This window comes from Bos indicus x Bos taurus, chromosome 22 (genome assembly GCF_003369695.1).
Source record: "Bos indicus x Bos taurus breed Angus x Brahman F1 hybrid chromosome 22, Bos_hybrid_MaternalHap_v2.0, whole genome shotgun sequence".
Taxonomy (NCBI): domain Eukaryota; kingdom Metazoa; phylum Chordata; class Mammalia; order Artiodactyla; family Bovidae; genus Bos; species Bos indicus x Bos taurus.
The window spans coordinates 54,126,425-54,153,715 of record NC_040097.1 but is presented as its reverse complement, the minus strand read 5'-3'; the positions used below and the strand labels follow the sequence as shown (position 1 = coordinate 54,153,715).

The following is a 27,291-nucleotide window of genomic DNA, read 5'->3' as shown; positions in this document are numbered from 1 at the left end:
TCCAACTCTCACATCCATACATGACCACTGGAAAAACCATAGCCGTGACTAGATGGACCTTTGTTGGCAAAGTAATGTCTCTGCTTTTGAATATGCTATCTAGGTTGGTCATAACTTTCCTTCCAAGGAGTAAGCGTCTTTTAATTTCATAGCTGCAGTCACCATCTGCAGTGATTTTGGAGCCCAGAAAAATAAAGTCTGACACTGTTTCCACTGTTTCCCCATCTATTTCCCATGAAGTGGTGGGACTGGATGCCATGATCTTCGTTTTCTGAATGTTGAGCTTTAAGCCAACTTTTTCACTCTCCACTTTCACTTTCATCAAGAGACTTTTTAGTTCCTCTTCACTTTCTGCCATAAGGGTGGTGTCATCTGCATATCTGAGGTTATTGATATTTCTCCCGGCAATCTTGATTCCAGCTTGTGTTTCTTCCAGTCCAGCGCTTCTCATGATGGGATCTGAAGGAGTCTTATTAAATAGGTTGATTATCTCCAAAATTTTGTGTGGAAGAGAAGGGGGATTTTCCTGTCTTTTGGTTCATATTGAGTTTGACAAGCCCTTCCACATGGCTGATGGGCATTCCCTGTTCTGGATCACATGTCCTGGGTCCCTTCTTGCCTCATCACTGCCTAAGACATTGATCGTAATAATAATACGGTCAATGCTTTCCCATGACTCAGAAGATTTAAAAATTTAAAGGGTAAACATTTGATGCCGTTTGCAGCAACATGATTGGACCGAGAGATGATCATACTAAGTGAAGTAAGTAGGACCGAGAAAGAGAAATATCATTTGATATCAGTTACAGGTAGAGTCTAACATATGACACAAGTGAACTTATTTATAAAATGGAAACAGACTCACGGACATAGAAAACCATGGTCACCAAAGGGAAAAGGGGTGGGGAAGGGATAAATTAGGAGGTTGGGTTCAGCATATACACACTGTTATATAAAATTGGTAAACAATAAGGTCCTACTGTATAGCACGGGGAACTAGAGTCACTATCCTGTAGTAAACCATAATGGAAGAGAATAAAATAAATAAAAGCACGTTTGAGAGAATGTGAGACTCCTGTAAATCAAGCTCACGTCTCTAATGAACCCCGTGCGTAATTTGCAGCATGGAGGCACCAGCAGATGCCACCTTGTATCGGTGGGAGATGGAGAATGCTCTGCTCCCCTCCGCGTGTCCAGTTACTCGGAGCTGCTGCTGGCTCGATCCAAGTAGCTTAGAGGGAGTGGGGGCCTGTCTGTGCTGCTCGTGAGCCCCCTTCGAGTTGCAGGCACCTGGCAGTGGCCCGTGGTGAGGGACAGAAGAGAAAGACCATGAATGCATCGTGGTGTGGCTCTGGGGCTGCTTTACCCAACCCAGGTGATGAGACAGTGCTGCTGGTCTGGAGGGCTGTTTATAAAAGGAAGAGGACAGTTTGCTCAGACAGAGGATATTTCTAATATTTGGACGAACGAGCATTCAGCTAAATGACATCATAGCAGTGGCCTGTAGAACAGAAAATGTTTCTGAGTATCCGGTGTAGCTGTCTTAAACATTTTATGATGGAAAATGTCCTTAAACCAAACAAAAGTAGAGAGAACTGTATTAGGACCCCACACTGCCCGTCTTTAGTAATGATTAACTGCTGGCTGGCCTTATTCATCTGTTTCCCACCCTCTCTCTCTCTACTCGTCTCTGAACTTTGTTTGTTCATTTTATTTTTTGGCATGCAGGATCTTAGTTCCCTGACCAGGGATCAAACCCACCCCCATCCATTGGAAAGGTGAAATTTTAACCACTGGACCACTGGGGAAGGCCTCCCCTGGATCATTTTGATACTATATTACTTCTGAGTGTAATTTTGTTGAATATCCTGTGGTTTTTTTTTTTCCTGCAGTGGAAGACTGTGGCTCTAATTGTAATGTGTTTGTTGCTTCTCTCTTCCTGCCCCTGAGTGGAGCACAGCATAGAGAGAGGTCATGTAGGTCCTGGAGCCAGAGCATCCGGGTTAGAATTTGGGCTCTGCCTCTTACTAGCTGTGTGACCGAGGGCAACTCAGTAAACCTCTTTGGGGCCTCCTGTGTGTGAGTGGGGCAAGTCAATCATAGGCACGTAAATATCACTATCCCGTTGTGATTATATAGACCTTGCGTGCTTGTTGTAACTAATAGGCAGTTTGCACACCTCATTCTTCTTTAACCTCATGACAGTGCTGAATGTGCCATAGTGTTTTACTCATGAGGTTAGAGATCACATCAGAGGTTTTCAAACTTGTCTGCCCATTGAAGTCACTAGGAGAGTGTCAGAAATTAGTGATGCCTGCTTGACCCCAGAGCTTGTGATTTAATGGATGATGGAGTGTGGCTGGCCTTTGGTGTTTTTAAAGATCTCCCGGTGATTGTAATGTGCAGACAAGCTTGGGAGACAAGCTCAGGAAACTCAAGGCTGGAAGAGCCCAAGTGCTGTGGTCCCTGGAGGAGCTTTCTGCCAGCTCTGTGTGGAGAACATGACGTGGGAGCCAGGACCGAGCTGGCGAATTTTATCGTCCTGATTTCCGGAGCTGAGCGCCACCCCTCACCCCACCAACCAGAGCAGATCTCACATCAGGCTCTATGTGTAAAGTTTTAGTTTTGTTTTGAACTGAAAGTCTCTATAAATAGAAAAGTAACATGTGAAAAGTACTGATCCTCCACATCATTCCAGGCATGGTCCCAATGGGGAGCAGAAATAAGGAGCCCTTGAATGCATTTCCATCCTCCACCAATTGAGTCACTGAACATGTTTGTTGATGTTGTATCAGTTCTCTGTTGCCATAGTGATGCTAAGTAACAAATAATCCTGAATTCTTAGTGGCATCCAGAATAAGCAGAGCTGACACATCTGTGGGTCCACTGGGAGGCAGTGCTGTGCTCCTTCCTATCTTCTTGTGGGGTCCAGCAGGCCAGCTGGGTGTGTTCCCACAGTGAAGGCAGATGGACATGGGAACCAGCCCTGCTGCTGCACAAATGGGCTTCAAATTCTGCTGTGTCAGGTCTGGTCCCATGAGCCAAAGCCAGTCATGTAACTGGCTCAGGTGGTAAAGAATCCGTCCACAATGCAGAAGACTCGGGTTCGATCCCCGGGTCAGGCAGATCCCCTGGAGAAGGGAATGGCTACCCACTCCAGTATTCTTGCCTGGAGAACCCCATGGACAGAGGAGCCTGGCAGGCTAAGTCCACGACTAACACTTTCACTTTCACCAAAGCCAGTCATGTGACTGACCCCAAGGGTGGGGAAATTGTCTCATCCACTGAGTCCAGGCACATCCTGAGGTTAGTCCTAGCATTGGTGGAAAGGGAGGTACTTTTGTGGAGGGAGCCTCTAAGTGTTTATGGTAGGAAACAGTTGCAACAATTTTAGATCTCAAACAATAGAAAGACACCTAGATAAAATATTATGCATGTATGCAATAAAATACAAAGCAGCCATTTGTTAATAAAATAATGTAGAAAATATAGGATATCACTGAAAATTATTCCTGCCGTAAATAGGAGAAAGCTGATTGTGAAATCCACATTATGTTCTCAATTGAGAAAAACTATGTATATTCCAATTTTGGTAAGTTAGAGATATATGTCAAATTGTTGATTTTATCTGTGGTGGGATTGTGGAATATTTTTCTGTTTCTAGTCCTGTGACTATGAAATTTCCTATCAGGAACATATGTCACTTTTGTAATGAGAAAAAGGTCTTTTTAAAAAGATTTTTTATTGGCTTAAAAAAATTTTTTTTTAAATTTTGGGTCACACCCCAGGGCATGAGGGGATCTTAGTTGCCCAACCAGGAATGGACCTGTGCGCCCTGCATTGAGTGCGCGGAGTCTTAACACAGGACCACCAGGGAAGTCCAAAACTCATTTTAAACTGTGTTAGATGCGAAAGTTAAGACCAGAGGCCATTATTAATTTCCTGTTTTTTCTAACCTTTCAATAGGCAGCAAGATAATGGAGAATGGCCTTCTCTTCAAAGAACTTCTGCAGACTCCAAATTTTCGAATTACGGTGGTGGATGATGCAGACACGGTTGAACTGTGTGGTGCCCTGAAGGTAAAGCAGCCCTGTCGTTTCTGCTTACGGGAGGCGTCCTCACGCAGGGCCACTGCCAGCGTCATTGCACCCCATGCTAAGAATGAGCTCTGTGTTCTGCGCTCGTACTTCTGGGGAGAATAGTGAATTGGCAGCCTTGTCTGTCACTTCCCGCTCGGCCCCAGCCTTTCCTGGGTGGTTAGATTTCCTCTCGCAGTTATGGCGGGCTTCTGTTTGTAAATCTGGGAGCACTGTGCTAGTTTGTTCTCTGGGAAGTGGACGGCATGAACATTTGGAAAGCCAGGGGCATACTCTGACTGTAGAGTCTTACTTGGAAGCCAAGTATTCTATAATTCCTACATTTCTCCTATGTGTTTTCTTGAGCAGGAAGAGGAACTTGGTCACTCTGGATGATCTATTGGTTTGATGGTATGGTTGGTTGTTGTTTTTAAAGAAGAAAAAACAATCTGCTGCAGGCAGGTTTTTCTAAGAATAGCTTAATCTTTGCCTGTAAAGGGAAAAGATCAGATTAAAGAGGCAGCTTCTGTCGTCTAGTGACTTGAGAGAGTCAAGGGAAATTTCCATGTTTGGACTTGGGCTCCTGACTTATAACCCTCTGCCTTTAAAAGTTGTGGTCAGGGAACTTGACCTGACCACAATGGACCCCAAAATATGGGACCACATTTCCTAGTGGTCCAGTGGTTAAGACTTCTCCTTCTACTGCAGAGGGTACAGGTTCGTTCCCTGGTGGGAGAGCTAAGATCCCGCATGCTTTGCAGCCAGAAAACCAAAAATAAACAACAGGAGCAATATTGTAACAAATGCAATAAAAACGTTAAAAATGGTCCACGTGAAAAAAAAATCTCAGAAGGAAGTCATGATTGGGGTTCCTCTCTGTCCTGACAGTGGGCAGTAGCCAACAGGGCTGTAACATCTGTACATTCTCCCCTTGGAAGCAGAGCTGCCTGAGCTGCCATATCAAAAACAAGGGAAAATACAGAGCTTCCCTGTGAATGAGTCACTTTTGAGTCATTTCTTTTGTAGCAGAAGCTACTTTTCAAGAATTTGAGCACCGAGGGAAGGAAATTAATCTGACGTTCGCCTTACTTTGTCAGGTGAAAATTGCAAAGATCAAAAGAATGCAGGGAGACCCGTCCATAGGGCACTTTCTCAGGCTCTCTGCAAATTGTACGTCTTTTCTTCTAGTAATAATTTAAAACCACTTAATGTCGCGTGTGTATGTGTAGTCACGTCTCCATACAATGAGAGTTTTAAAAATTGAAGCCAACGAAAGACTTGGGCCCCCAGGCAGCCCGCGTTCATCTTTCCAAATGCTGTCAGGGAATTCTCACTTTGCACGCAGCCTGTTATACATTGAAGATGCTGGCTTTGGCTGCATTCTTTATTATTGTTGGGTGAGGTTTTTATGCGTTTTTAATAGACCTTCATTAAACTAATGGGTGGTCTCACTGCTCAGCACGGCCCATGTGCTCCAAAACTGTCATGAAGTGACTGGGTTTTATTTTGGGTGGTGGATGGAGAAGCTCTGAAAACCCACCCAGAACAAAGGTGCAGAGGAAGAGGGTGGGAGAGAAGAAAGAGTCTAGATTGAGGGCCCTGGAGAAGCTTCTGCGGGTGGAACCATGTGCTGGCCCTGCTTGTGAACTGCACGGCTTTTCAGTTCTGTTGGCAAGAAGCCTCCTGCTACCATGACAGAGTGGTTCGTTGGGGGCAGCGGTAGATGGGGATTGAGAACCATTTATCATCCTGCCCCTGGCTTTCCTTTCAACCAGGAGTGGTTACCATCATTCCTGCCAGCCTGCATCAGAGCTGGGAGCTTTAAAAACTGAGAGGCAGGTTCTTGGGCAGTAACTGAGGCTAACCATCCCATCGGATCGATAAGGAGGCAGAGCGCCAAAGAGTGAATGACTCAAATGTAGCAAATACTAGCTCGGTCAGAACGTGAACGTGGGTTTGAAGAATCCGTCCGGGGTTCTGTGGTTACTCTGGATGACCTGACTTTTCTCGTTTGTGTCCAGGCGGTTGAATGAAATGAAGTCCTCTCTTGCTAGAGCCTGCCCAGCAAGGGCACATGGGCCTATTTTTCCTTAATTACATAATTAATAGTTTTGTTTTCTTCCTGATTATACCTCTCTGTAGTATTCTTCCATACTACAGAGAGGTGTAGAGAAGAAAGTGAAAATGACTAATGATCTCTGCATCCTGAGATAATTGCTGTTAATGATTGTCATCTACCCTTCCAGTCTTTTTAGTAAGCACAAGTATGTCCATGTCCCCTCTTTTAAAACAAGTGCATCTTACTTTTCAAGTAGTTTATGTTTTACCTTTTTAAAAAAGTTTTTTGAACTATAGTTGGTTTGCAGTGTTGTGTTTATTTCTGTTAAACAGCAAAGTGAGTCAGTTATACACATATAATCATTCTTTTTTGGATGTTTTAGTTTTTTCACAGTAACAACCTTTAGTCATGTTCTCTATTCTAAAAAAGTTTTCAAGTACACTTTTTTCATGCTCAAAAACGTGAGGGCGTTTGAGGTACCAAAAAAGAAAAAAAGGGCGAGGTGGGGCGGGGAGAGAAAGAAAGATAACAGCTCCCTACAATGTTGAAAGAAAAGGAACATTCAAAGGAATTATACAAAATCATTTTGTACCAGTGCATCTTACACCCTTCAGAATGTCCTTCATCTCTTAGCTACATTAATCTCTTAATTGGTAAGTGAGTATTCTTTTTTAAATATCACCTTTATTTAGGGAGGCCTGGCGTGCTGCAGTCCATGGGGTCAGAAAGATTCAGACACGACTGAGTGACTGAACCGAACTTATTTAAGCAAAATCCATGTACATTAAATGGTGTTGATTTAAATACATGATACAATAGGTTTTAACAGTTGGGTATATACACCCTGAACTTCATCACTCAAATACATTTCCATCACCCCAGGCAACTCCATAAGTGTCTTTATACTTTACTCCTCCCTCCCAAACCAGCAGCCACCCATCTGCTTTTGTTCACTGTAGAATTTTTATAATACACATATACAGTATGTACTCCTCTGTGTCTGGCTTCTTTCCGTTGGGGTGTATTTTTTAATGTAACTTTTAAGATGTTCTTCATACAGAAAAGTATAAAAATCATAAGTATTTAGCTCAACCTGTTGTTATTTTTAATAAATGGTTTATCAAGATTGTTTCATTAACAGAGACCCAAAATAATAGGGACTGAACAAGGTAGAACTTTCTTTCTTGTGCAGAAATCCTAATTCCATATGAATATTCCACTCCACAAAATTCTCAGGGACCTAGGCTCCCTCCAGCTCATGAGAGATGACCCTTGTCCTCATGTTCTAAGATGGTGACCAGGGCTCCAACCATCACATCTGCCTTCTAGGCAACAGGATGAAAAAAGAAACAAAGACAAAGGGCATGGGACTTAAGGCATTCTGGGGAGTTTCAGTGTAACATTTGGCTTTATTTTTTATTTTTTTGGCCATACCCTGTGGCATGTGGAATCTTAGCTCCCTGACCAGGGATTGAACCCACACCCCCTGCAAGGGAAGACAGAGTCTTAAATAACCACTGACTGCCAAGGAAGTCCCTGGCTTCATCTTAATAGGCAGTTAGTACTTAATTGTGGAAAAGGCAATGGCACCCCACTCCAGTACTCTTGCCTGGAAAATCCCATGGATGGAGGAGCCTGGTGGGCTGCAGTCCATGGGGTCGCTAAGAGTCGGACACGACTGAGCAATTTCCCTTTCACTTTTCACTTTCATGCACTGGAGAAGGAAATGGCAACCCACTCCAGTGTTTTTGCCTGGAGAATCCCAGGGACAGGGGAGCCTGGTGGGCGGCCGTCTATGGGGTCGCACAGAGTCGGACATGATTGAAGTGACTTAGCAGCAGCAGCAGCAGCAGTAGCAACAGCAGCAGTACTTAATTGTACTCCCTGCTGCAAGGGAGGTTGAGAATTTTTCCACCCCCCTGGGAAAAATACATTTGCATGAAAATCAGGGACTCAGGCTCTAGAAGAGGAGAGTATTTTGGGAGAGATACCCATCACCTCTGCCGCAGATGCGCAGTGTTCTCTGCAGGGCTGTCTGTAGTGAGGCTCACCACCCTAGCTGTAGGGTGTGTGGGTTTCCTCCAGGCCTTTGGCTGTGATGAATGTGCTGTGGGTCAGTCTGGTACCCAGTCTCTAGCCAAGGCTCCAGCTAGCACCTAGTAGCATATGTGGCTGTTTTCATTTACATGCAAATTAAAACTTTTTTAAAAAATTCAAAATTCTGTTTCAGAGTCACAGTAGCAGCATTTCAGACTCAGTAGTCACATGAGTCTCGTGAGTCTCAAGGTCTAGTGGCCACTCTGTTGGACAAGCAGGTATCAAACGTACCTCTCGTCAGGGTGCCCAACCTGTGGGGCTGAGTGTGGACTTGACCTTGGACCTCCTGGACATCTCAGATGGGTGACCTTACTCAGGGCTTGACCTACAAACCACAGGTGATACCTTGCCTGCAGTTAGTTAGCCTCCACTCTGCAGGTTTCCTCTAGGATAGATGCACTTGGAGGTGACCTTGGGAAGAGTCAGATGGACTCAGAAAATTCTGACTTGGTTTTCAGTGGGGCAGTTCTTCTGAGGTGGTGGGAGTGTTTGCATAATCTGCAGGTAGCGTGGGCTGCTCCTCCCGTTTTACAGTTTGGGTGGAAACAAAAGACAGTGAGCCCCGTCGACCCGCTGTGATGCAGGATTGCAAAGACAACAGGTCAGGAAGGGTGCCTCTGAGTGTTGCCACCCCCCGGGGAATGGGCAAGGGCTTCAGCACGTCTGTCTTCTGAAAATCACGGTATTTTTAGCTCTAGAATACTTTAAAGCAGATTTGAATGCACAGCGGATAATGATAAATTTCACAGCTGAGCGATCTCAGAGTACATCTGCTTGGCTGCTATTCACACACAATCTGACTGCCTCAGTGTGTTTATTTTTCTTTTGACAGTGATAAGTGGTAGGGGAGAGAGGGAAGATTTCAAGATCCATCTTAAGGTGATTAAACTGGCCCTGGGTCCCCTGAGGAGGGAGGGGTTGACTCTGCAGTGGCCCTCTGCTCCCCGAGGTGGGGAGGTCAGACGTCCAGGGGAAACTGGGAAGTGGTCCCTACCTGTGTGTCCCCAGACCACGGAGGGGGGACACTCTCCTCTGCCTTTTCTCTGAGCAGAAGGTCAGAAGCACTGTTTGGCAGCTAAGGACTCATCCATACAGCTCCTCCTTGGATGCCTCCAGTGACCAAGAGCTCACCCCTTCGCCTCAGTATTTCCTGTTGATTGGGGTCAGCTCTTCCTATTAGAAAGTTCAGATCTTGCTGTCCTAGCCCCTCTGTGTGTTCCACTTGCTGGCTGGAGCAGCCTCGTGTGATCTGCTCCCAGGAGAGATGACGGAGCCAGGCTGTCAGGGTTCGAAACCCAGCTCCTGACTGGTCCTGACTGTGGGACCTTGGGCGAGCTCCTTTACCCCAGGTGCCCAAGGGTCCTCACCTCACATTATACATAGTAACAGAACCTGCCTTGTAGGAGTGTTGTGAAGATTAAATGAGTTAATAATATAGGAAGTACTTAGAAACAGTTCATTAAGGGAAGCTGTTATTGTTTTTACTATTCTTTCCCATAAATTTTTTGTCCTCCCAGGCCTCCCCCTTTTACCTCCCAAGTCTCTCTGCAGGCCTGGGAGGCAGCCCTTTTTTTTTTTTTTTTAAATACTTTTTTTTTTCCAATCCTGCCACACAGCATGCAAGATCTTGGTTCTTCAACCGGGAATTGAACCCAGGCCCCAGCAGTGACAGCACCAAGTCCTAACCACTGGACCATCAGAGAATTCCCAGGGGGCAGTTCTCTTTGATATCTGGTTGCAGGGGTGTCTCAGGAAGGTCTCTCAGACCCCAAGATTGGTGGGAATGGCCAGGCCACGGTGGCCATACCGTGGGAGGAGCAGAGTCAGGGGAACAGTGGGCTTGTGAAGAAGCCAGGCCCTGGGGGCATGTCCCGACCATGTGAGTCACCAGAGGGATGTTCTTGGCAAGCCGTTGACCCTGGGAACCAGCTAAAGTGTAGTGTTAGTCTCTTAGCTGTGTCCGACTCTTTGTGACCCTGTGGACTGCAGCCCACCAGGCTCGTCTGTCTGTGGAGTTCTCCAGGCAAGACTACTGGAGTGGGTTGCCATTCCCTTCTCCAGGGGATCTTCCCAACCTAGGGGTCAGACTCATCTTTCCTGCATCGCAAATGGATCTTTTTACCATTTGAACCAGCTAAGGGGACAGACACACACTTGCTGGGGTTGCCAGTGAGAATTCAGATGAGACCGCATGGGCGGTGGCCTGGTGGGCTCGCTGTAGGCACTTTGTAAGTAGTCTTTCTCTCCTCTGAATACAGGAACCCTTTGTTGAAAGGAAGTCCCTGCTCTCTCCCCTCCAGTCCATACACGTTGGCTGGAGCTGGTTTGTCCAGTGACTCCCATGGGTTGTGTCATGAGGAAAGGGGGGACACCAGGGGCACAGCCCAGGAAGCATCAGAGAGCCATTGTAGCAGTCTAACCACCTGGAACCTAGGCCTGGGCACATTGCCATGGTAACTTCCATAAAACCATGTGGTGGGCTCTTCCAACAGCTGGCCTTGTGGCCTCTGTGGTCATTCCCCCTGCACGTCCTTAGGTTTCTCTGCTGCCCCAGGGCCTTCCTGCTGTCTGTAGTCCCAGGGCAGGGCCACAGTTGAGCCAGCTTCCCTGGAGGAATGCCACCACCAGAAGGGCCTTGAGAGATCTTACCCAAGCCCCGAATTTAACAACCAAGGCCAAGAAGGCTCAGAGAGGTGGAGTGATTATCCCAGGGTCACCCAGCAGCCAAGCAGACTGAGGACCAGAGGCCCTCTGGAAGTTGTGCCTGTGTGTCTCCCATCTCACCGTGGCTTCCTCCATTGGGCTGCCGTGGCGGGAAGGGTGGCACAGGAAGTACAGTCTGAGGGTCACAACCGCTCCCTGGCGGCAACTTTCAGCCCCAAGCACCCGCTGCGTGTGCAGCCATGGGAGGGGAGGCTGACCCCTGGCTGGGCGTGCTTGGCATCTGGCAACATTGTGTGCAGAGATGAGAGGAGAGGCAGAGATGCTGATAGCAAACTGGGAGATGTTCCTCAGCGCCGCCGACTTGAGATGGAACAGCTGGACCTTTTAGAGGGGACACTGGGCAGAGACCAGAAGCCGCGGAACACCCAGGGCTGGGTCCAAACAGGTGAACAGAGGAGAAATGGGCTTATTTTCTTTTAGCTTATTTCCCATTTGTTACTAACTGGATTCATATTTTAAGATCTCTTAAGGCACAAATCCCTATACAGGCATCAGGCATTATGGAAAAAAATGCTTGTGTGATTAGATGGAGACAGAATACTTGCATTTTTCCTGCATTGAGTGTTTTTGAAGAGGAAGCTGGTAATGTAGAAAGGGCCAGAAACCTGAGGGCTCGACCGGTGCCCCAGAGGAGTATCCCCCACTACCACGCAGGCGTATGTGACTGTCTGGTTTTACATAGGATCTGAGACCCAGCTCAGATGCCACCTCCTCTGTGCAGGCTTCCCTGCTTTGTAATGAAACTTCTCTACATATTCTGATCCTTCTGTCTCTTGATGTGCTTTACTGTCTTTTCCCAATGATACTGTCAACTCCTTGAGAGCAAGCTCTGCGTCTGTCTTTTCAGCTTCCCCACCCTACCCCCACCCCAGGGCAGCCTCCGCCCCTCCAGGGCCCAGCGGGGCTTCCCACAGCCCCTGCTCAGTACACGTGAGTTGAACTGACACCTGGCCTTCATTGCCTCTTATGGAATAACATCACTTTCTGCTGAGCATCACAGTGACTTGTGCACACATTTTATTTCCCTGTTAAGTCGGGAGTGGTTAACTTTTTCATGAAGAGCCTCATAGAAAATGTGGATCTTGCAGACCGTATGAGTCTCTGCATGACTACTCAGATCCATTGACAGCACAAAGGCAACCACAGACGATGCGTTACTGAACAGGGGTGCGGAGTTTCCAGTACTGTGTGACTTACAAAAGCAGTCATTTGGCCCTGATTGGCTGATCCTCGAACTAGGCGATCAGCTTCTGAAGAGGCAGGTCTGTGTCCAAGCTGCCTGGCGTCCAGCAGAGAGCAACACAATAAGCCAGCGCTTCACCATTGCTCATTTAGGGATTATCAAATGAAACAAAAGGTGGAAACTTGATCTACACATAGGCATCCATCGTTACCCAGTACTTCTACCCCAAGGATGCTCACAACAAAAATGCCTGCCTGGGGTCACCAGAGGCCACGTACCTAGTGTCATAGCAGGGCTATTTTCAGTGGCTCCAAACTGGAAACTACCCCAGTGCCAACCCCCTGAAGCGGTGAATTGCATTGATTTTGCACAGTGGAGTACAGTGTGGCAATGGAAATAAATGTGTCCCGCGTTAAAATACGCCTGAATCTCACAAATATGATGTGGGATTGAGACAGAGAAGATAGACACAAAGGATTATATCCTGTATGATTCTACTCACATAGTGTTAGGACAGGGAAAGTAAATGTGTGCCATTAGAAGTCAGGACAGCAGTGACCTTTGGTGCTGGGGTGACTCGGTGGGGGCGCTGAAGGGGGCTTTCTGGGGCACCGGTTACCTTCTGTTCCTTGATCAGGATGCTGGTTACATGAGTGTGTCGTTTGTGAAACTTCATCGAGCCCTGCACTTATGACTTGACTACTTTTCTTTCAGTGTTATAGTTGGATAAAGCCTTTGATTTATTTAAAAAAAAAAAAAGAAAGTCTGTACTTTAACTGGAGATGCCTCTGCGCCATTCCCTTTCTCTGGCGGATGCTTCCTTCTGAGTCCAGGCTCCAGAGTGCGCTGGGCTGTTTGCCCCGTGAATGGGAGCGGCTCCCTCCTTCCTTCTCTCTCAGAGTACAAGAGTGGAACCCTGGGTCCTGCGGGACCCGGGGAAGCTGGCCGGCATCCCTGCCTCTGCTCCTCCCCGCCTCCCCCGCACTCTCTCCCGCAGTGTGCGTGTGAATGACAGCATCTCCCCGCTTCTTGTCTCCTCCCCAGAACATCGTGGCCGTAGGCGCCGGGTTCTGTGACGGCCTCCTCTGTGGCGACAACACGAAAGCCGCCGTCATCCGCCTGGGGCTCATGGAGATGATTGCCTTCGCCCGGATCTTCTGCAAAGGCCAGGTGTCCACGGCCACGTTCCTGGAGAGCTGCGGCGTGGCCGATCTCATCACCACCTGCTATGGGGGCCGGAACCGCAAGGTGGCCGAGGCCTTCGCCAGGACTGGCAAGGTAACCCGGGGTTGGGGGATCCCGGGCTGGGGAAGAGCCGCTGTCCAGGGCACGGAGGCTGTGTGTGCGGGGCTTGTCCTGCCCACCCCCACCTGCCTTCACTCACAAGTGCTTCAGTGCTACGCCCTCTTCCCTTTCCTTGGCCTGCTGCTCCCCTCCCCTTACCCTGCTTTTAAAATAAGTGATGCCTTAGGGACTTCCCTGACATTCCAGTGGTTAAGACTGGAGCTTCCACTGCAGCGGGCATGGGGAGGAACGGGTTGGGGAACTAAGATCCCACATGCCATGCGGCACTGCCAAAAAAATTTTTTTTTTAAGTGATGCTCTAGATGTTACAGGAGGTTATGTTCATTCATTGTTTTTAAGACCATCGAAGAACTGGAGAAGGAGATGCTGAATGGACAGAAGCTGCAAGGACCTCAGACTTCAGCCGAGGTGTACCGCATCCTCAAACAGAAGGGGCTGCTCGACAAGTAAGTGCCCCGTTTTCCGTGAGGCCAGAGGATCAATTGTCATTCTGCTCGCTGATGAGCGCAGTCCGTGCTTGACTCAGGCATTTGCCAGGCAGGGACAGGAAGTTAGCAGAGCAGTGCCGACCTTCGTGCGTTGTGAGGGTCTACGGCAGGAAACGTCTGCCTGCCCTGAAAACAGGCATTTACCCAAAGTCCGAAATGAGGGAGGGGAAATGAGCGGTGTTAGGCACAGTATCAGGTTGGCCAAAAAGTTCACTCGGGTTTTTCCATCAGCGGAAAATCCCAAGCTAACATTTTGGCCAACCCAAGAGAAAATAGGAGTTTGAGATTCTGGCTTGCCCTGTCAGGTATTTGGTAAGAGTTACGTGGGTTTTCCCGGAGAAGGTAATGGCATCCGACTCCAGTACTCTTGCCTGGAAAATCCTATGGACGGAGGAGCCTGGTGGGCTGCCGTCTATGGGTCGCACAGAGTCAGACACAACTGAAGCGACTTAGCAGCAGCAGCAGCAGCAGCAGCAGCACATGGGTTTTCCAGGTCATTCAGGGGTAAAGAATCTGGCTGCCAAGCAGGAGACCTGGTTCGATCCCTGGGTGGGAAAGATCCCCTGGAGTAGGAAATGGCAACCCGCTCCATTATTCTTGCCAGGAAAGAATGGACAGAGAAGCCTGGCGAGCTACAGTCCATGGAGTCTCAAAAGAGTCGGCATGACTTAAAGCATGACTTAACATGACTTAAAACGTGTCATATATTTTTAATTAAAATTTTTAAATAAAGGTTACTTTGTCCTTTTAATAAAAAGATCACTCTTGTTAATGAAATGTCAAGCAATTCAGAAAAAAAGGAAGGACGAGTCCCCCCTGGGACTCTAGCACCAGAGGCGTCCTGTGTTAAGGTGCGATGAGGAACCTTGCAGTCTCCTCGCCTTTCAGGTGTGCCCATCCATGCTCTGCTTTAAAAGGAAAAAGTACCATCTGTGTGCAGCCAAGATCGAACCCTAGGATCCCAGGACATCACACAGACAGGCTAGGGTCCAGTCCTTTGATAGGATTCCGAATTGACATGTTGGCCGGTGTGAGTCTGTGTGCCCCTCTAACTGCAGGACGATACAGGCTGGAACAGGTGTTCTGGGATCAGTACCTGCCTGTTTAAAAGCAGATGTAACCAAGCAGGAGAAACTGCTTCTCCGTAGTCATGTCCCATTTCCTTCTGATTAGAAGTTGGTGATGGACAGGGAGACCTGGCGTGCTGCGGTTCATGGGGTCATGAAGAGTCAGACACGACTGAGCGACTGAACTGAACTGAAATGGACCATGTCCTGCCTGTGTTGAATGAGGTCGCAGTTGGGTTGGGGTCCCTGCCCTTCTCCCAGGCTGAATGTCGAGTCCCTCAGTAGTTCGGGTGGAGCTTAAGTCCTGCCATTCTCACTTGGCGCCACCTCTTACCCAGATTTCTTTCTCTGCCATTCCAGCCATCATCACCCTGGTCTTCCTTCATTTCCTACTCCCTTCCCTGCTGTAGAAAGAGTGCTGTGGGGGAGGCCAGTCGCCTTATGGCTTGCCAGCTGTGTGGTCTTGGGCAGGTCATGTTTTTAGCTGTTCTGTGCCTTTTATCTACAAACTCAAACTGGTAGACCAGATGACTGCCGTGGTTACCTCTAACTCAGAGACCTCTTGTTCTTTGAGAATGAGATTCACAGTCCTTAGATTGGCATTGCAGTCCAGTTACCAACTTGGCTTCTAACAGCACGTCCTGTGAGCCCTGTTTAGTGGAAGTGGAGCTCTCTTGCCCCAAGCGCCTCTTTCTCAGATTGCTGTGTGTCTTTGCTGGCAGTTTGACCTACCTGGATACCCCCTTCATGAGCATCTCAACCATCACGGCCCATGAGCCAGCCTGGGTGTATCCTTAGAGAACCTTTTCCATACCCTGTGGACTTAAATCACTTCCCGTACTTTGAAATTACTTTTTAGAGCAGCGGTCAGCCAACTTTTTGTGCAGAGAATCACATCACAAAATTTCCCCTTTGTAGACCACACACAGGCCTCTGCCTATATAGTCTTTGTTTCCTTTAATAGCCCTTTAAAAATGTAAAAATAATTCTTAGCTTGCAGGTGGGGCAAAAGCAGGTCACAGGCAAGACTTGTGCTTCTGGCCGTGGTCTGCCACATTCCTGGTGTAGACACTATTGCTGCTAATGTGTTGCTGCTAAACTTACAATTTTACTTTGATTTTTCAAGTCTGGGAGGGGGACCATGCTTCTGGGAGAAAAAAACGTTGCAATCATACCAAAAGGCGCACAAGGAAAAGTGGGCCCTGATCCCCACCACAGACAGAAGCCGCTTTCTCAGGGTTCATTGAGCTTTCCACACGGTGCTTGCATTTGTGTGACCGTGACAGACTCCACAGTCTGCTCTGTCCCTTTTCTTCACTTCAGGGTATGCTTGAAAGATTGTTCAACATCTGCATCCAGAGGTCTCATTTACTGTCTGCAGAACATTCCACAGTGTGGGAGAACCTCTGTTTATTAACCAGTCTCCCCTTGATAAATGTTAAAGCTGTCTGGGTTTCAATGCTGTCGTGAAATTTGCTTTCTTCAGTGTCCTTCTGCCTGTCTTTACGGCCACGTGCGAGTATCGGGCGTTTGTCTGCTCGGGCTCCAGAGGCAAAATGCCTCAGACAGAGTGGCTCACACAACAGAAATGTCTTCTCACAGTTCTGGAGGCCGGAAGTCAGATATCTATCTGCAGGATTGACCTCTCCGAAGTGTCTCTCTTCGACCTGTAGGTGGCGTCTTACCCCCGTGTCTTCTGGTGTCTGTCCCAGTCTCCTTATAAGGGTACCAGCCATATTGGCTTAGGGCCCATCTTAATGAACCCTGTTCACTTAATTTCCTCTTTAAGTGCACCATCTCTAAATACAGTCATTCTGAGGTGCTGGGGCATTGGGTGAATTGAGGGGGCTGGGGTACAGTCAGCTGGTAACAGTGCTGTAAAGGGCTGGGGCCTCGTTTATGTATAATACTACACATCTCTGTGCCTCAAGGATGTCTCAGATGGTAAAGAACCTGCCTGCAATGCGGAAGACCCAGCTTCGATCCCTGGGTCTGGAAGATCCCCTGGAGAAGTAAATGGCAACCCGGTCCAGTATTTTTGCCTGGAGAATTCCGTGGTCAGAGGAGCCTGACGGTCCATGGGGTCACAAAGAGTCAGACACGCCTAGCGACTAACACACGTGCATCTCTGCCTTGTTGAGGCCTGAAGCATCTAAGCCCTCAGTCTCCATTAGTGGGATAGTTGATCGATAGGTTTATGTCCATTTTTTAATGAAACATTGTCTTTGGTCTTCCTTTCCCTTTTTGTTATTTTAAAATTTATTTTTTTGTTTAGCTATGCCAGATCTCAGTTGCAGCATGTGGGAGCTTTAGGGATCCTTAGTTGCAGCATGTGGAATCTAGTTACCTGACCAGGGTTCGAACCCAGGCCCCCCTCCATTGGGAGTGTGGAGTCTTAACCACTGGACCACTAGGGAAGACCTTCACTTTTTTTTTTAACTAGTTTATTTTTTGGAAGTATAGTTGGTGTGCAACATTGTATGTTCAGTTCAGTTCAGTCGCTCAGTCGTGTCTGACTCTTTGCGACCCCATGAATCACAGCACGCCAGGCCTCCCTGTCCATCATCAACTCCCGGAGTTCACCCAGACTCACGTCCATCGAGTCAGTGATGCTATCCAGCCATCTCATCCTCTGTCATCCCCTTCTCCTTCTGCCCCCAATCCCGTATACAATATAGTGATTAACAACTTTTAAAGTTTATACTCCATTTACAGTTATTATAAAATATTGGCTATATTTCTCATGTTGCAAAATATATCCATGTAACTTATTGAATTCTTAACAATTTGTACACCCTATTCTTCTACCTCTATCTTGCCCCTCCCTGCTTCCCTCTCCCCACTGGTAACCACTAATTTCTTCTCTATATGTGAGTCTGCATCTTTTTGATTATATTCATTAATATTCTTTTTAAAGGCTGAGTAGTATTCCATTGTTTCTGTGTACCAAATCTTCTTTATCCATTCATCTGTTGATGGCTGTTTAGGTTGCTTCCATATTTTAGCAGTTGTAAATAATGCTGCTGTGAATATTGGGGTGCACGTACCTTTTCAAATTAGTGCTTTTGTTTTTTTCAGATATATGCCCAGGAGTGGGATTGCTGGGACATAAGGCAGTTCTGTGTTTTGAGAAACCGCCTTACTGTTTTCCACAGTGGCGACACACGATTTACATCCCCACTAACGGTGTAGTAAGGTTCCCTTTTCTCCACATTCGTGCCAACATTTGTTATTTATGTTCTTTTTCATGATGGCCATTCTGACAACTATGAGGTTATGTCCCTTTTGACTTGCATTTCTCTGATGATTAGTGATGTTGAACATCTTTTCCTGTGCCTGTTGGCCATCTGGATTTCCTCTTTGGAAGAATATCTATTCTTTTCTTAGGCCCATTTTGTAATCATGTTGTTTGTTTCCTGATGTTGAGTTGTATGAGCTAGTCGTATCATTTGCAAATATGTTCTCCTATCCGGTAGGCTGTCTTCATTCTGTTAATGGTTTCCATGTCCTCCTTTCGCTTTTTACCTTCTTTAGAGAGTTCCTCAAACTGATCTAACTGGCTTTATAGTCTTTTATTTTATTTTTGGATGTCATGTGGTCCTGAAATAAGTCCTTTTTTAAAAAAAAAGATTTTACTTTTGAGCTGCGGCGGGGCTTCACTGCTACGTGCAGGCTTTTCCTAGTTGTTGCAAACAGGGGCTGCTCTTCGTTGGGGTCCTCGGGCTTGTCCTCGTGGCGGCGTCTCTTGTCGCAGAGCACAGGCTTTAGGTGCACGGGCATCAGTCGTACCACTCGGGCTCAGTAGTCGTCACTCAAGGGCTCCATAGTTGTGCACAGGCTTAGTTGCTCCACAGCATGTGGGATCCTTCCAGACCAGGGATTGAACTGGTGTCCCTTACGTTGCAAGGTAGATTGCTAACCACTGGACTACCTAGAAAGCCCATAACATTTTAAATGATAGAAAATAGCATTTAGATGGGCATTATAGCCTAGTGGTTTAGTGTTAGCTAGAAAAATCAGAAACTGTGCCTCAGTTTCCTCATATATAGAATAGGGATAATATTATCTACCTTATAGTGTGGTTGTGAGGTTAAACAAGTTACTTGTCAATAGAAATGTAGCCCCCCCGCTCCGTATCACTTGTCATCATCTCATCTGCAGAACACATTTTGAAAATGCTAGTTGTGAACATTGGGAGTGCTTTTGGCTTCACGAGCAACAGCCAATTAAAACACCTTGAACAATACGGTTATTTTTCTCACATAACAGATTCCAGAGGTAGATGTTATTGGTGTTGTCTCAGTGTCTCTGGGTTAGAATCTTAGTGATCCTATTGGCCGTTCCTTAAAGCCTCAAGGTGGCTGCAGCAGCTCCAGGCATCACATACTCACAACTGTACTCAGCAGCATGGAGCAAGGGTGGTCTAGCAGATATTTTTGTCCAGTGCCTCTCAAGGAGAGAAAGATCTTCCCCAGAAACCCTCCCAGATGTATTCTGTCTTGCTGGCTAGAACTTTCTTCCTTGGCCAATTCTGATGTGAAAGAAAGGCTGAGATAGGGTATTCCCAACCTCAGTAAGGAGAGAAGGGGTTGGGAATGGCTTTGGGTGGTACTCATCACCTGCCACTCTGCTTGAGGAACATGCAAGTTGTTCTCATCATAGGAACAGGAAAGTTAAGTCATGGAAGGACAAAGGAAGGAGTTAAAATCTCCTGGCATTAACTCCCATTCACAAGAATTCATTCGACAGACACTCACTAAGCACCTGCCTCTTGCCTGCACTGGGCCAGGCCGTTTTGATGCAGAGGTGAGCAAAACTAGGCTTAGGCCCTGTCCTTTTGGATAGCCTAGAACCCTTGGTTGCGATGTGGCTGCATTTACAAGCTGCTGTTTATTACACACATCATGTATCAGGTGTTGTATTTTCCACCTCACACGTAAAGTCACTTAATAAAACAATCCTGAGTGTCCAGTCCCATTCTGCAGATGAGCAAAGGGACAGAGGGGTTGTGAAACTTGCCCAAAGTTAATAGGCTGTGAAATCAAAGATTTTATTAAGTCTAGCTGACTGAAAAATGCCAGAACATTCTGCACCTTAAAAAACCCACAGTGACAGACTGTCATAAAGACATGTAACCTATCAGCACTGTTTCCTGTTCTTAAATCACGTTATCACTGTAGAATGCTTAACTAGATAACTTTCAGAATGGTTTTTAAGATTCTTGTGATTCAGTGTGTATGGGTTTGAAAGCCTGTTGACATTACTTAGTTATTTCCTTAGTGATTTCTGCATTTAAAAAAATAGATACTTACCGAGTGAGCTAGCAGTACCCTGGGATAATGTTACCTTTTCTTATAGTGGATTAGTAGCCCACTCCTTCGTTCCCTCATCCATTTCAAACTGTCATTTATACCTGTGTTCGCATCTTAGAAGAAACAGCAGGATAAATTCCGCTTCCCACGTGAGATCAGCATTTTGCTAATCGTGAGTCCCCTTGTTGATTCTTGTGGGAGTGTTCCAGGCCTCCATTGTTTATGGTGCTGTGTGGGCTGCCTCGTCTTCATCCTTGGATGATTCGTTTCAGAGAAGCGAGAGCAGTACCTCCCTACAATTTAAAATTTATTCTCCAGCCTTTTAAAATTAGTGACATAAACCTGAATCCATTCCAGATTTGGTCAAGAGCCTGAGCCACAACTCTTGATGTCGGTGACCACAAATCACCCTGTAAAGAGTACCCCTGGACGGGTCTGTAGACAGCACACTCCAAGCAACCAGAGGATGGTTTAGGTTGTACCAGGTTCTTATAGCCACAGTGTAGAGGCTCCCTGCAGACCACATAAGGAAGGGATGTGAAGGAGGGTGCTTTGTTTTCCAATAGTAGCATGCTAGTCTGCAGTCTGTTAGGCAGGACAGAAAGACTGGTTGGTTCTGTGAGGTAGACCAGATGGCTTAACTTGTCTTTTCCCATCCTCTTTCCTCCAATCAGGTTTCCATTGTTCACTGCAGTGTACCAGATCTGCTATGAAGGCCGGCCCGTTCAAGAGATGTTGTCTTGTCTCCAGAGCCATCCAGAGCATATATAGAGTGAATCATGCAACCTATCAGGAAACGGCCTGCCTTTTGTATCAGACATTTAGAATGGTGGAAACCAGGACTTGGCAACAAAGATGTATGCTTGACTGTCATCCCATCGTGGATGTGTATGAATTTTTACCAGGTTCACTTTTGAATTGCAAGATGAAGTTCATTGGCTAAGATGTTACCGGGCAACATCTAGACGCACATATGTGACCATGTGAGTGTGTGTTCCTTTCTCATTCTATGGATGTTTCTATGAACCAAAATTAAAGGCCCTTTTTAAAAAATCACTTTTGAAATTTTCCCACCGAGGTAGCATACAAGATTGGAACTATCGCAGCTAAAAGTTTTGAGTTTCACCAAAGGATTTTTTTGTCTCATTCTCAAGGTTAAAATGTAACAAGCATTATTAACATGGCAGAGTAGATGAGTAAGGGGGTTCAAAGATCAACATACTGTAACTTAAACACTATCTCAGAGCCAGCATAATTAACTACTTCAATTGTGGGTTGATCTTTTTTTTAAAGTAATTACATATTTTGATTAGGTAATCCACTCATCTGTATATTCCACTCATTGCAGTTTTCTGCACTTTTAGCCTCTTTTCTCTTTGTTAGCTACCAGAATGTACTTGGGTAAAGGCACAGCAGTGGCGGAAGGCCAAGAACTCACCTGGGATGTTCCTGCTGTGTTCTGATTAGCTACCGTTGTGTGATGCTTCTTGTCAGGTTGTACTTTCGTTCACACATTTCCTGTAAGCCTCACAGATCCCCTGAAAGGGGGCAGCTGTTACTCTTCTTCTAAGGTACAGTCTCCGCGCCTGGTCATCTGACGAGAAGGGCCAGATCCAGAGGCTCAGCCGTCACTGGCCTGGTTTGAACTCCCGCTGATTGGTCATAGCAGATGCTGTCCCCAGGCTTTCTTGAGGGCGTGGGCAGCTTTCTGCAGTTGAGGCTTGCATGGGTCCTTGTCTAGAAGGATTCACTCCGTGTGGACCTCACTCCATTCGCTCCACTTGGAGTCTCTTGGAAACATAGGTTCCCAGGTCCCTCCCCGACCCCAGCCTCTGAAGTGAGGTCTTGTATCTCTGTCTTGACATGCCTTCTGTGTGTTTCAATGCTGTCTACTGTCTGAGAACCACTACTGTAGAAAATTTGTTATTTAGATTAGCATTTCTCAAACCACGTTCCACAGGAAACCAGTGTCCCAGGATCCAGTAGTGGTCCTGGTGTTCCCTGGCAAGATCCAGTGAGTTTGGGAAAAGCCCTGTCTGTACACCCCTCCTGAAGGGATAGACTGTGTGTTCATAGAACATGCTTATTTAACCCGGCAAGTCCCAGACAGATTACGCAGATTTTTTTTTTTTTTGGCAAGGAAACTTACCAAAGTTTCCAAGGAACACTATTCCAGACTGAGGCAACCACAGGACAGTGCAAGTATATTCACTGTCTGTGAGAAATGAGAATGAATGACTGCCTGTGGTATTGTTCATTCGCACCTTTATATAAAGTTCAGGTCTGCCACAGTCTTCGCTGAAGCTTTAAGGCGACACTTTCAGGTACAGCCAAGTGGATGTCAACTTCGCTGAAACGCACACTGTGTGGACTAAGTGCTTTTAATTCTAGAATTAGAACGGAAATTACTGTATCTTTGTAAATGTGATTGGATTCAAGATAGCACTGCGGTTACCTTACATGGTAGTGAATGAGTGTTAAGGAAATGTATGAATGTCTTTTACATTTTCATGGATTTTCAATCACTTCGAGATCTTGACCTTTTTTATTTTCCAGCTTGGGATTTTTTTCCCCTTCTATATCTGGGATGATTGTAAACTAGATTTTTTTTTTGGTGGGAATTTTAAAAACTTCTATACATAGAAGAATACGAAAGCACACAAAATGCTATGTTTCATCGATTTTAGTGCCACTGTTAATCAACTTTTGCTTGTCTCATAATTAATCTTTTTAAAAGTTTGTACATAAGTAACAAAGTTACTTTTTAAGATACATAAAGGGCTGTAAGCTAATCGTGGTGTCTGTCAAGTAGCATCATCAGATGTGAGGATTCGGATTTTTGTCTTGTGTATGTTCTTCATCTGCATTCAGCTTCCGACTCTGGGTTTTGTACTTGAGTGTTTTTTCTTTAAAAATGCCTTCTCACCCTTCTCAAGTCTTCTGACTGTACCTTTTGAACATACTTATGATATTCTGCACATATAGAAAAAGGTAAATTTTATATAAGTTTATGCTTTGCTAACTGTAGATATTTATTACTCTACGAGTTATATATTTTTATAACCACCTGTGGTCCATCATTTATTTTAATTCACCTTTCTTACTACTAATTATGGTAATTTGGGAGGGAAACATCTAGAAAAGAAGCTTAACTTATATTGTATCAGCCAAATCTGTGAATGTAAAAACTACACTGTTGCCTTGCGATAATCCAGCCTACTATAATGTGGAACAATATCCATCCTAGCAGGTGGAATTAAGCTAAACTCCTTCTGGTTTTTATTTAAGTCTTAGCTATCATGTGGCCCCATGGCATCGGCCCAGGGAGTGATGAGATGCCTCTGTACCAAGGAATCTTCGGTTTCTTCCACTAGCTCTTATCTAAGAGCCTTTTACCTACACATGTACTACGTTTGTTTACAGACTGTAGGTGGATATGATTTAAAAGCTTGATTTAATAAAAATTGAATCCCCCCAAACCTGTGCTACTGATCCTATTTTTTTTAAATCAGCTTATGTGATGGTTTTATTTGTTTAGGTAGTCTCTTTTATTTCTCTCCCCAAATTGTGTTACCTTGACAACAATAAAAAGGCAAATTTTAAAAGAAGGGCTTCATCTCTAATGCGTTCCTCAAAAACACATCTGCTTCCATTTGTCGATGGGTGTTCCTTTCCATTGCTTGCTGATATTTTTATGGAATTACAAGCATAGGATGGAGGCCTTCTCCTTCCACCCATTCGGTGGATTAAATGTGAGGGTGAAAGGTTGTTGCTGAACCATAGAAGATGCTGGGATTCTTGGCCTCCGGAGGAGAAGAATTCAATCCAGGGCCAGAAGTGAGGCTTGATCGCTCAGAGCTTTTGTGTAATAGGGTTTAGAGAAAGCTTCTGACACAGACATCAGAAGGGGCAGAAAGAATGCCCCCTTGCTACTGTTAGCAATGGAGTTATATACTTTTTAATTACTTATTACAGTGAATCAAAAGAATGGAGGTTGTAAAGACCTCACTAGACCCACTCCCGTAATTTCAAGATAACAGCATTAGCTGTAAGGTTTTTTCCAGAAACTGTACTCAAGCAGGATACATTATTGTTATATAATCCTAAGGAATGTAGACGAAAAAAAAAAAAAAACGTTTGTCCTTTCCTCCTCCTCAAAAATTCCAGACCCCTCTCTCCTTGGGGACTCCCGGACTTCTTATCAACCTGCCTAGGAATTGACTTTCTCAAGGGAAATGCCCAGAATCCTGAAACAAATGGGGGCACTGATGGCCAGAGCAGCTAGGCTTTGAGGTGGCTCTGTGACTGCGGGAGAGGGCGTGGGAGTGCTCACCATATCCCTAGGGGTCCAGGCTGTAAAGCTTATGCTCCAGCCCTCCAAAGGCCACATGGTTCAGGAAAAAAATAGACTAAGAAAGCACATGTGTGGGCACAAGCAAGAAAGTTGAGCACCAGGTAGAGAAAAGGTCTCTGCTGAAAACTTGTAATCATGCCAGCACCACAAACAGGCTTTGGGTTTGAATTTTTACTTCCAGGAGTCACAAGCAAAAAGTTAACATAAAAATCGGAACTTGGGCCAGTAATGCCAGTAACTGACAGAAACAAAAAATCAGCAACATCTGCAGAAATCTCTCTCGGTCCAGGCTGCAAGGCTTCCCGTAAATATGCACCTCCCATAAGTATTCTCCATTATGTACTTTTAAAATTATAATCACAAAATAGTTCATTATGAGTGCAGGTTAGTAGATTTTTTTTTTAAACAGAAGAATTACATGCCCAAGGTTCCAGATATTTATTTGAGCAAAATGAGAGATGCTTTTGAAAGGTACTTTTAGGAAGAAGTGTACATGTAGATCCACTGGCCTGGGCAATGGTTCCTGGATTGAGTCCCCAAATTTCCAGGGGCTCCACCACTCTCCTGGAGGCTCGCTCAGTGACAGGTGTGAAGACAAATGAGCACAGAGACCTCACATTCACCAGCCGGGGGCCTCTTCACAAAATGAGCAGGAAATGACTCAAATGTCAAAAGAAAAAAAAAAAAAGGTCATACAAGGAAGATTAAACCATCAAAAAGGAGTCTTGTAAACAAACCTATTTGAACATCTGGATATGAACATAAATTATGTCATTGGACAGATTAAAGAGTAGATTTGACAAGAGCTGCAGATGGAATTAACAAAGTGGAAAATATGAAGATAGTAACAGAAAGTAGCAAAGAAAATACCTGAGAATTTAAGAGGTAAATAGAGGATAGGATAAAATTCAATATATATCTGATTGGAGTTCCAGAAGAGAGAAGAGGGAGAGGCGATTTTTGAAATAAATAATGTCTGAAATGTGTCCAGAGTTAATTGTATACAATCAATTTTGTTATTCCCCCAAATATATTTCCATTAAAATTTTTCTCCATTAAAATTTTATCATGTAGACCTTATAACTTTACGACTGCTGGTAAAATAAGTTGATGATGAACTTTTTTCTTTTTTGGAAATAAACTATGTAGGAGAGCTATAAGCATAAGCTACTAATTTACTGAGGGTCTGACGGATCTGAGTACTGGAGCAAGTTGTGTCTCCTTCGGTTTGGATGGGAGGTGTAGCGCTGTGGGGAAGACTTGGGTTTTGGATTCTGCTTCATTGCCTTAGTATCCATCTAGTCAGGTCAGCCAAGTCTTCTTTGAAGTGCATTTTCCTCATTGACTGGGAATAATATCCATGCAGCTCAAGGATTACTGTGAAGGTCAGTGAGAAACAGGAAATGATAACTTTAAAGGAGGAGAATATAATACTAGTAGCTGCTTATGCAGAGACAATGATATATATTCACTAAATTTAAAAATTTCTTCTGAGATGTACAGTTAAACTACATTTCCCAGCCTCCCCTGCAGCTAGGTGATTGAATTCTGGCCAGTGACATAGGGAAGAAAAAAATACCTCTTTGGAGGAGGAAATGGCAACCCACTCCAGTATTCTTGCCTGGCAAATCCCATGGACAGAGGAGCCTGGTGGGCTACAGTCCTTGGGGTTGCAAAAAGTCAGACACGACTGAGTGACTAAACCTACTTACCTTTTAATGTTAAGACTACCTGCCCTTTGTCGAAAATCTTCTGTATAACCTGGCTCCTCCCCTCACCTCTTTGGAGGAGTTCTCTCAGGGTGACTTGAGATGCTGTCTCCCTGGCTTAAAGCCCTTAAAATTTCCACCAAATAAAACATAACTCCCAACTTCTAAAAAAAAAAAAAAAACCTTGCTGGGGTTACATTCGGTTTGAGTCTCCACTCGTTTCCCGTGTGCTGACTGGATGTCAATTTCCAGAATGACCCGGAAGTCATACGTTGGCTCTTAAAGCCTGGATTCTGGGACTTTCCTGGTGGTCCAGTGGTTAAAGATTGCACTCCCAGTGCAGGGGACCTGAGTTCAATTCCTGGTGGGGAACTAGATCCTGCAAGCCACAACAAAGATGGAAGATCCTGCTTGCCACAATTAAGATCCTGTGCAACCAAAGAAATAAAAAGTTTTAAAATAAGAGCTTGGATTCCTACATGACTATGTGGAGAAGTTTCCCCCAACCTTCAGTTCACGTTGAACTGTGATAGTTCAAAAAAATCTTTATGCCACTGAGATGTAAGTGTTATTTATCATAGCATCTAGCATAATTTTCCTTAAGTTGCTAAAAAGACATTTATGGAGTTAAGACGAGATGGAACTTAGAGAAATATCAAGAATTGATATTGATATTCCATGTCAAGAATTTTGGAGAATTTATTCACTGGTCCCTACAGCATCCTGCTATCTATTTGGGCATCCCCTGTTGGGATATAGAGGCTGTGTTGGAATATGGGTGGTGGTTTTTCCAGTGGTCATGTATGGATGTGAGAGTTGGACTATAAAGAAAGCTGAGCATTGAAGAATTGATGCTTTTGAACTGTGGTGTTGGAGAGGACTCTTGAGAGTCCCTTGGACTGCAAGGAGATCCATCC

The 27,291-nt window shown here is 45.4% G+C and overlaps 1 protein-coding gene across 1 annotated transcript in view; it reads left to right on the top strand.

Moving 5' to 3' along the window:
* GPD1L (glycerol-3-phosphate dehydrogenase 1 like) overlaps positions 1-23,919 on the top strand; it is a 63,926-nt gene extending 40,007 nt beyond the window's left edge. Inside the window, exons 5-8 of the mRNA XM_027522740.1 lie at positions 3,967-4,079; positions 13,184-13,417; positions 13,784-13,890; positions 20,986-23,919. Coding sequence (XP_027378541.1) covers positions 3,967-4,079; positions 13,184-13,417; positions 13,784-13,890; positions 20,986-21,082 — 551 coding nt within the window. The 3' untranslated portion in view covers positions 21,083-23,919. The remainder of the gene's footprint in view (positions 1-3,966; positions 4,080-13,183; positions 13,418-13,783; positions 13,891-20,985) is intronic.
* Positions 23,920-27,291: the final 3,372 nt, after the last annotated feature.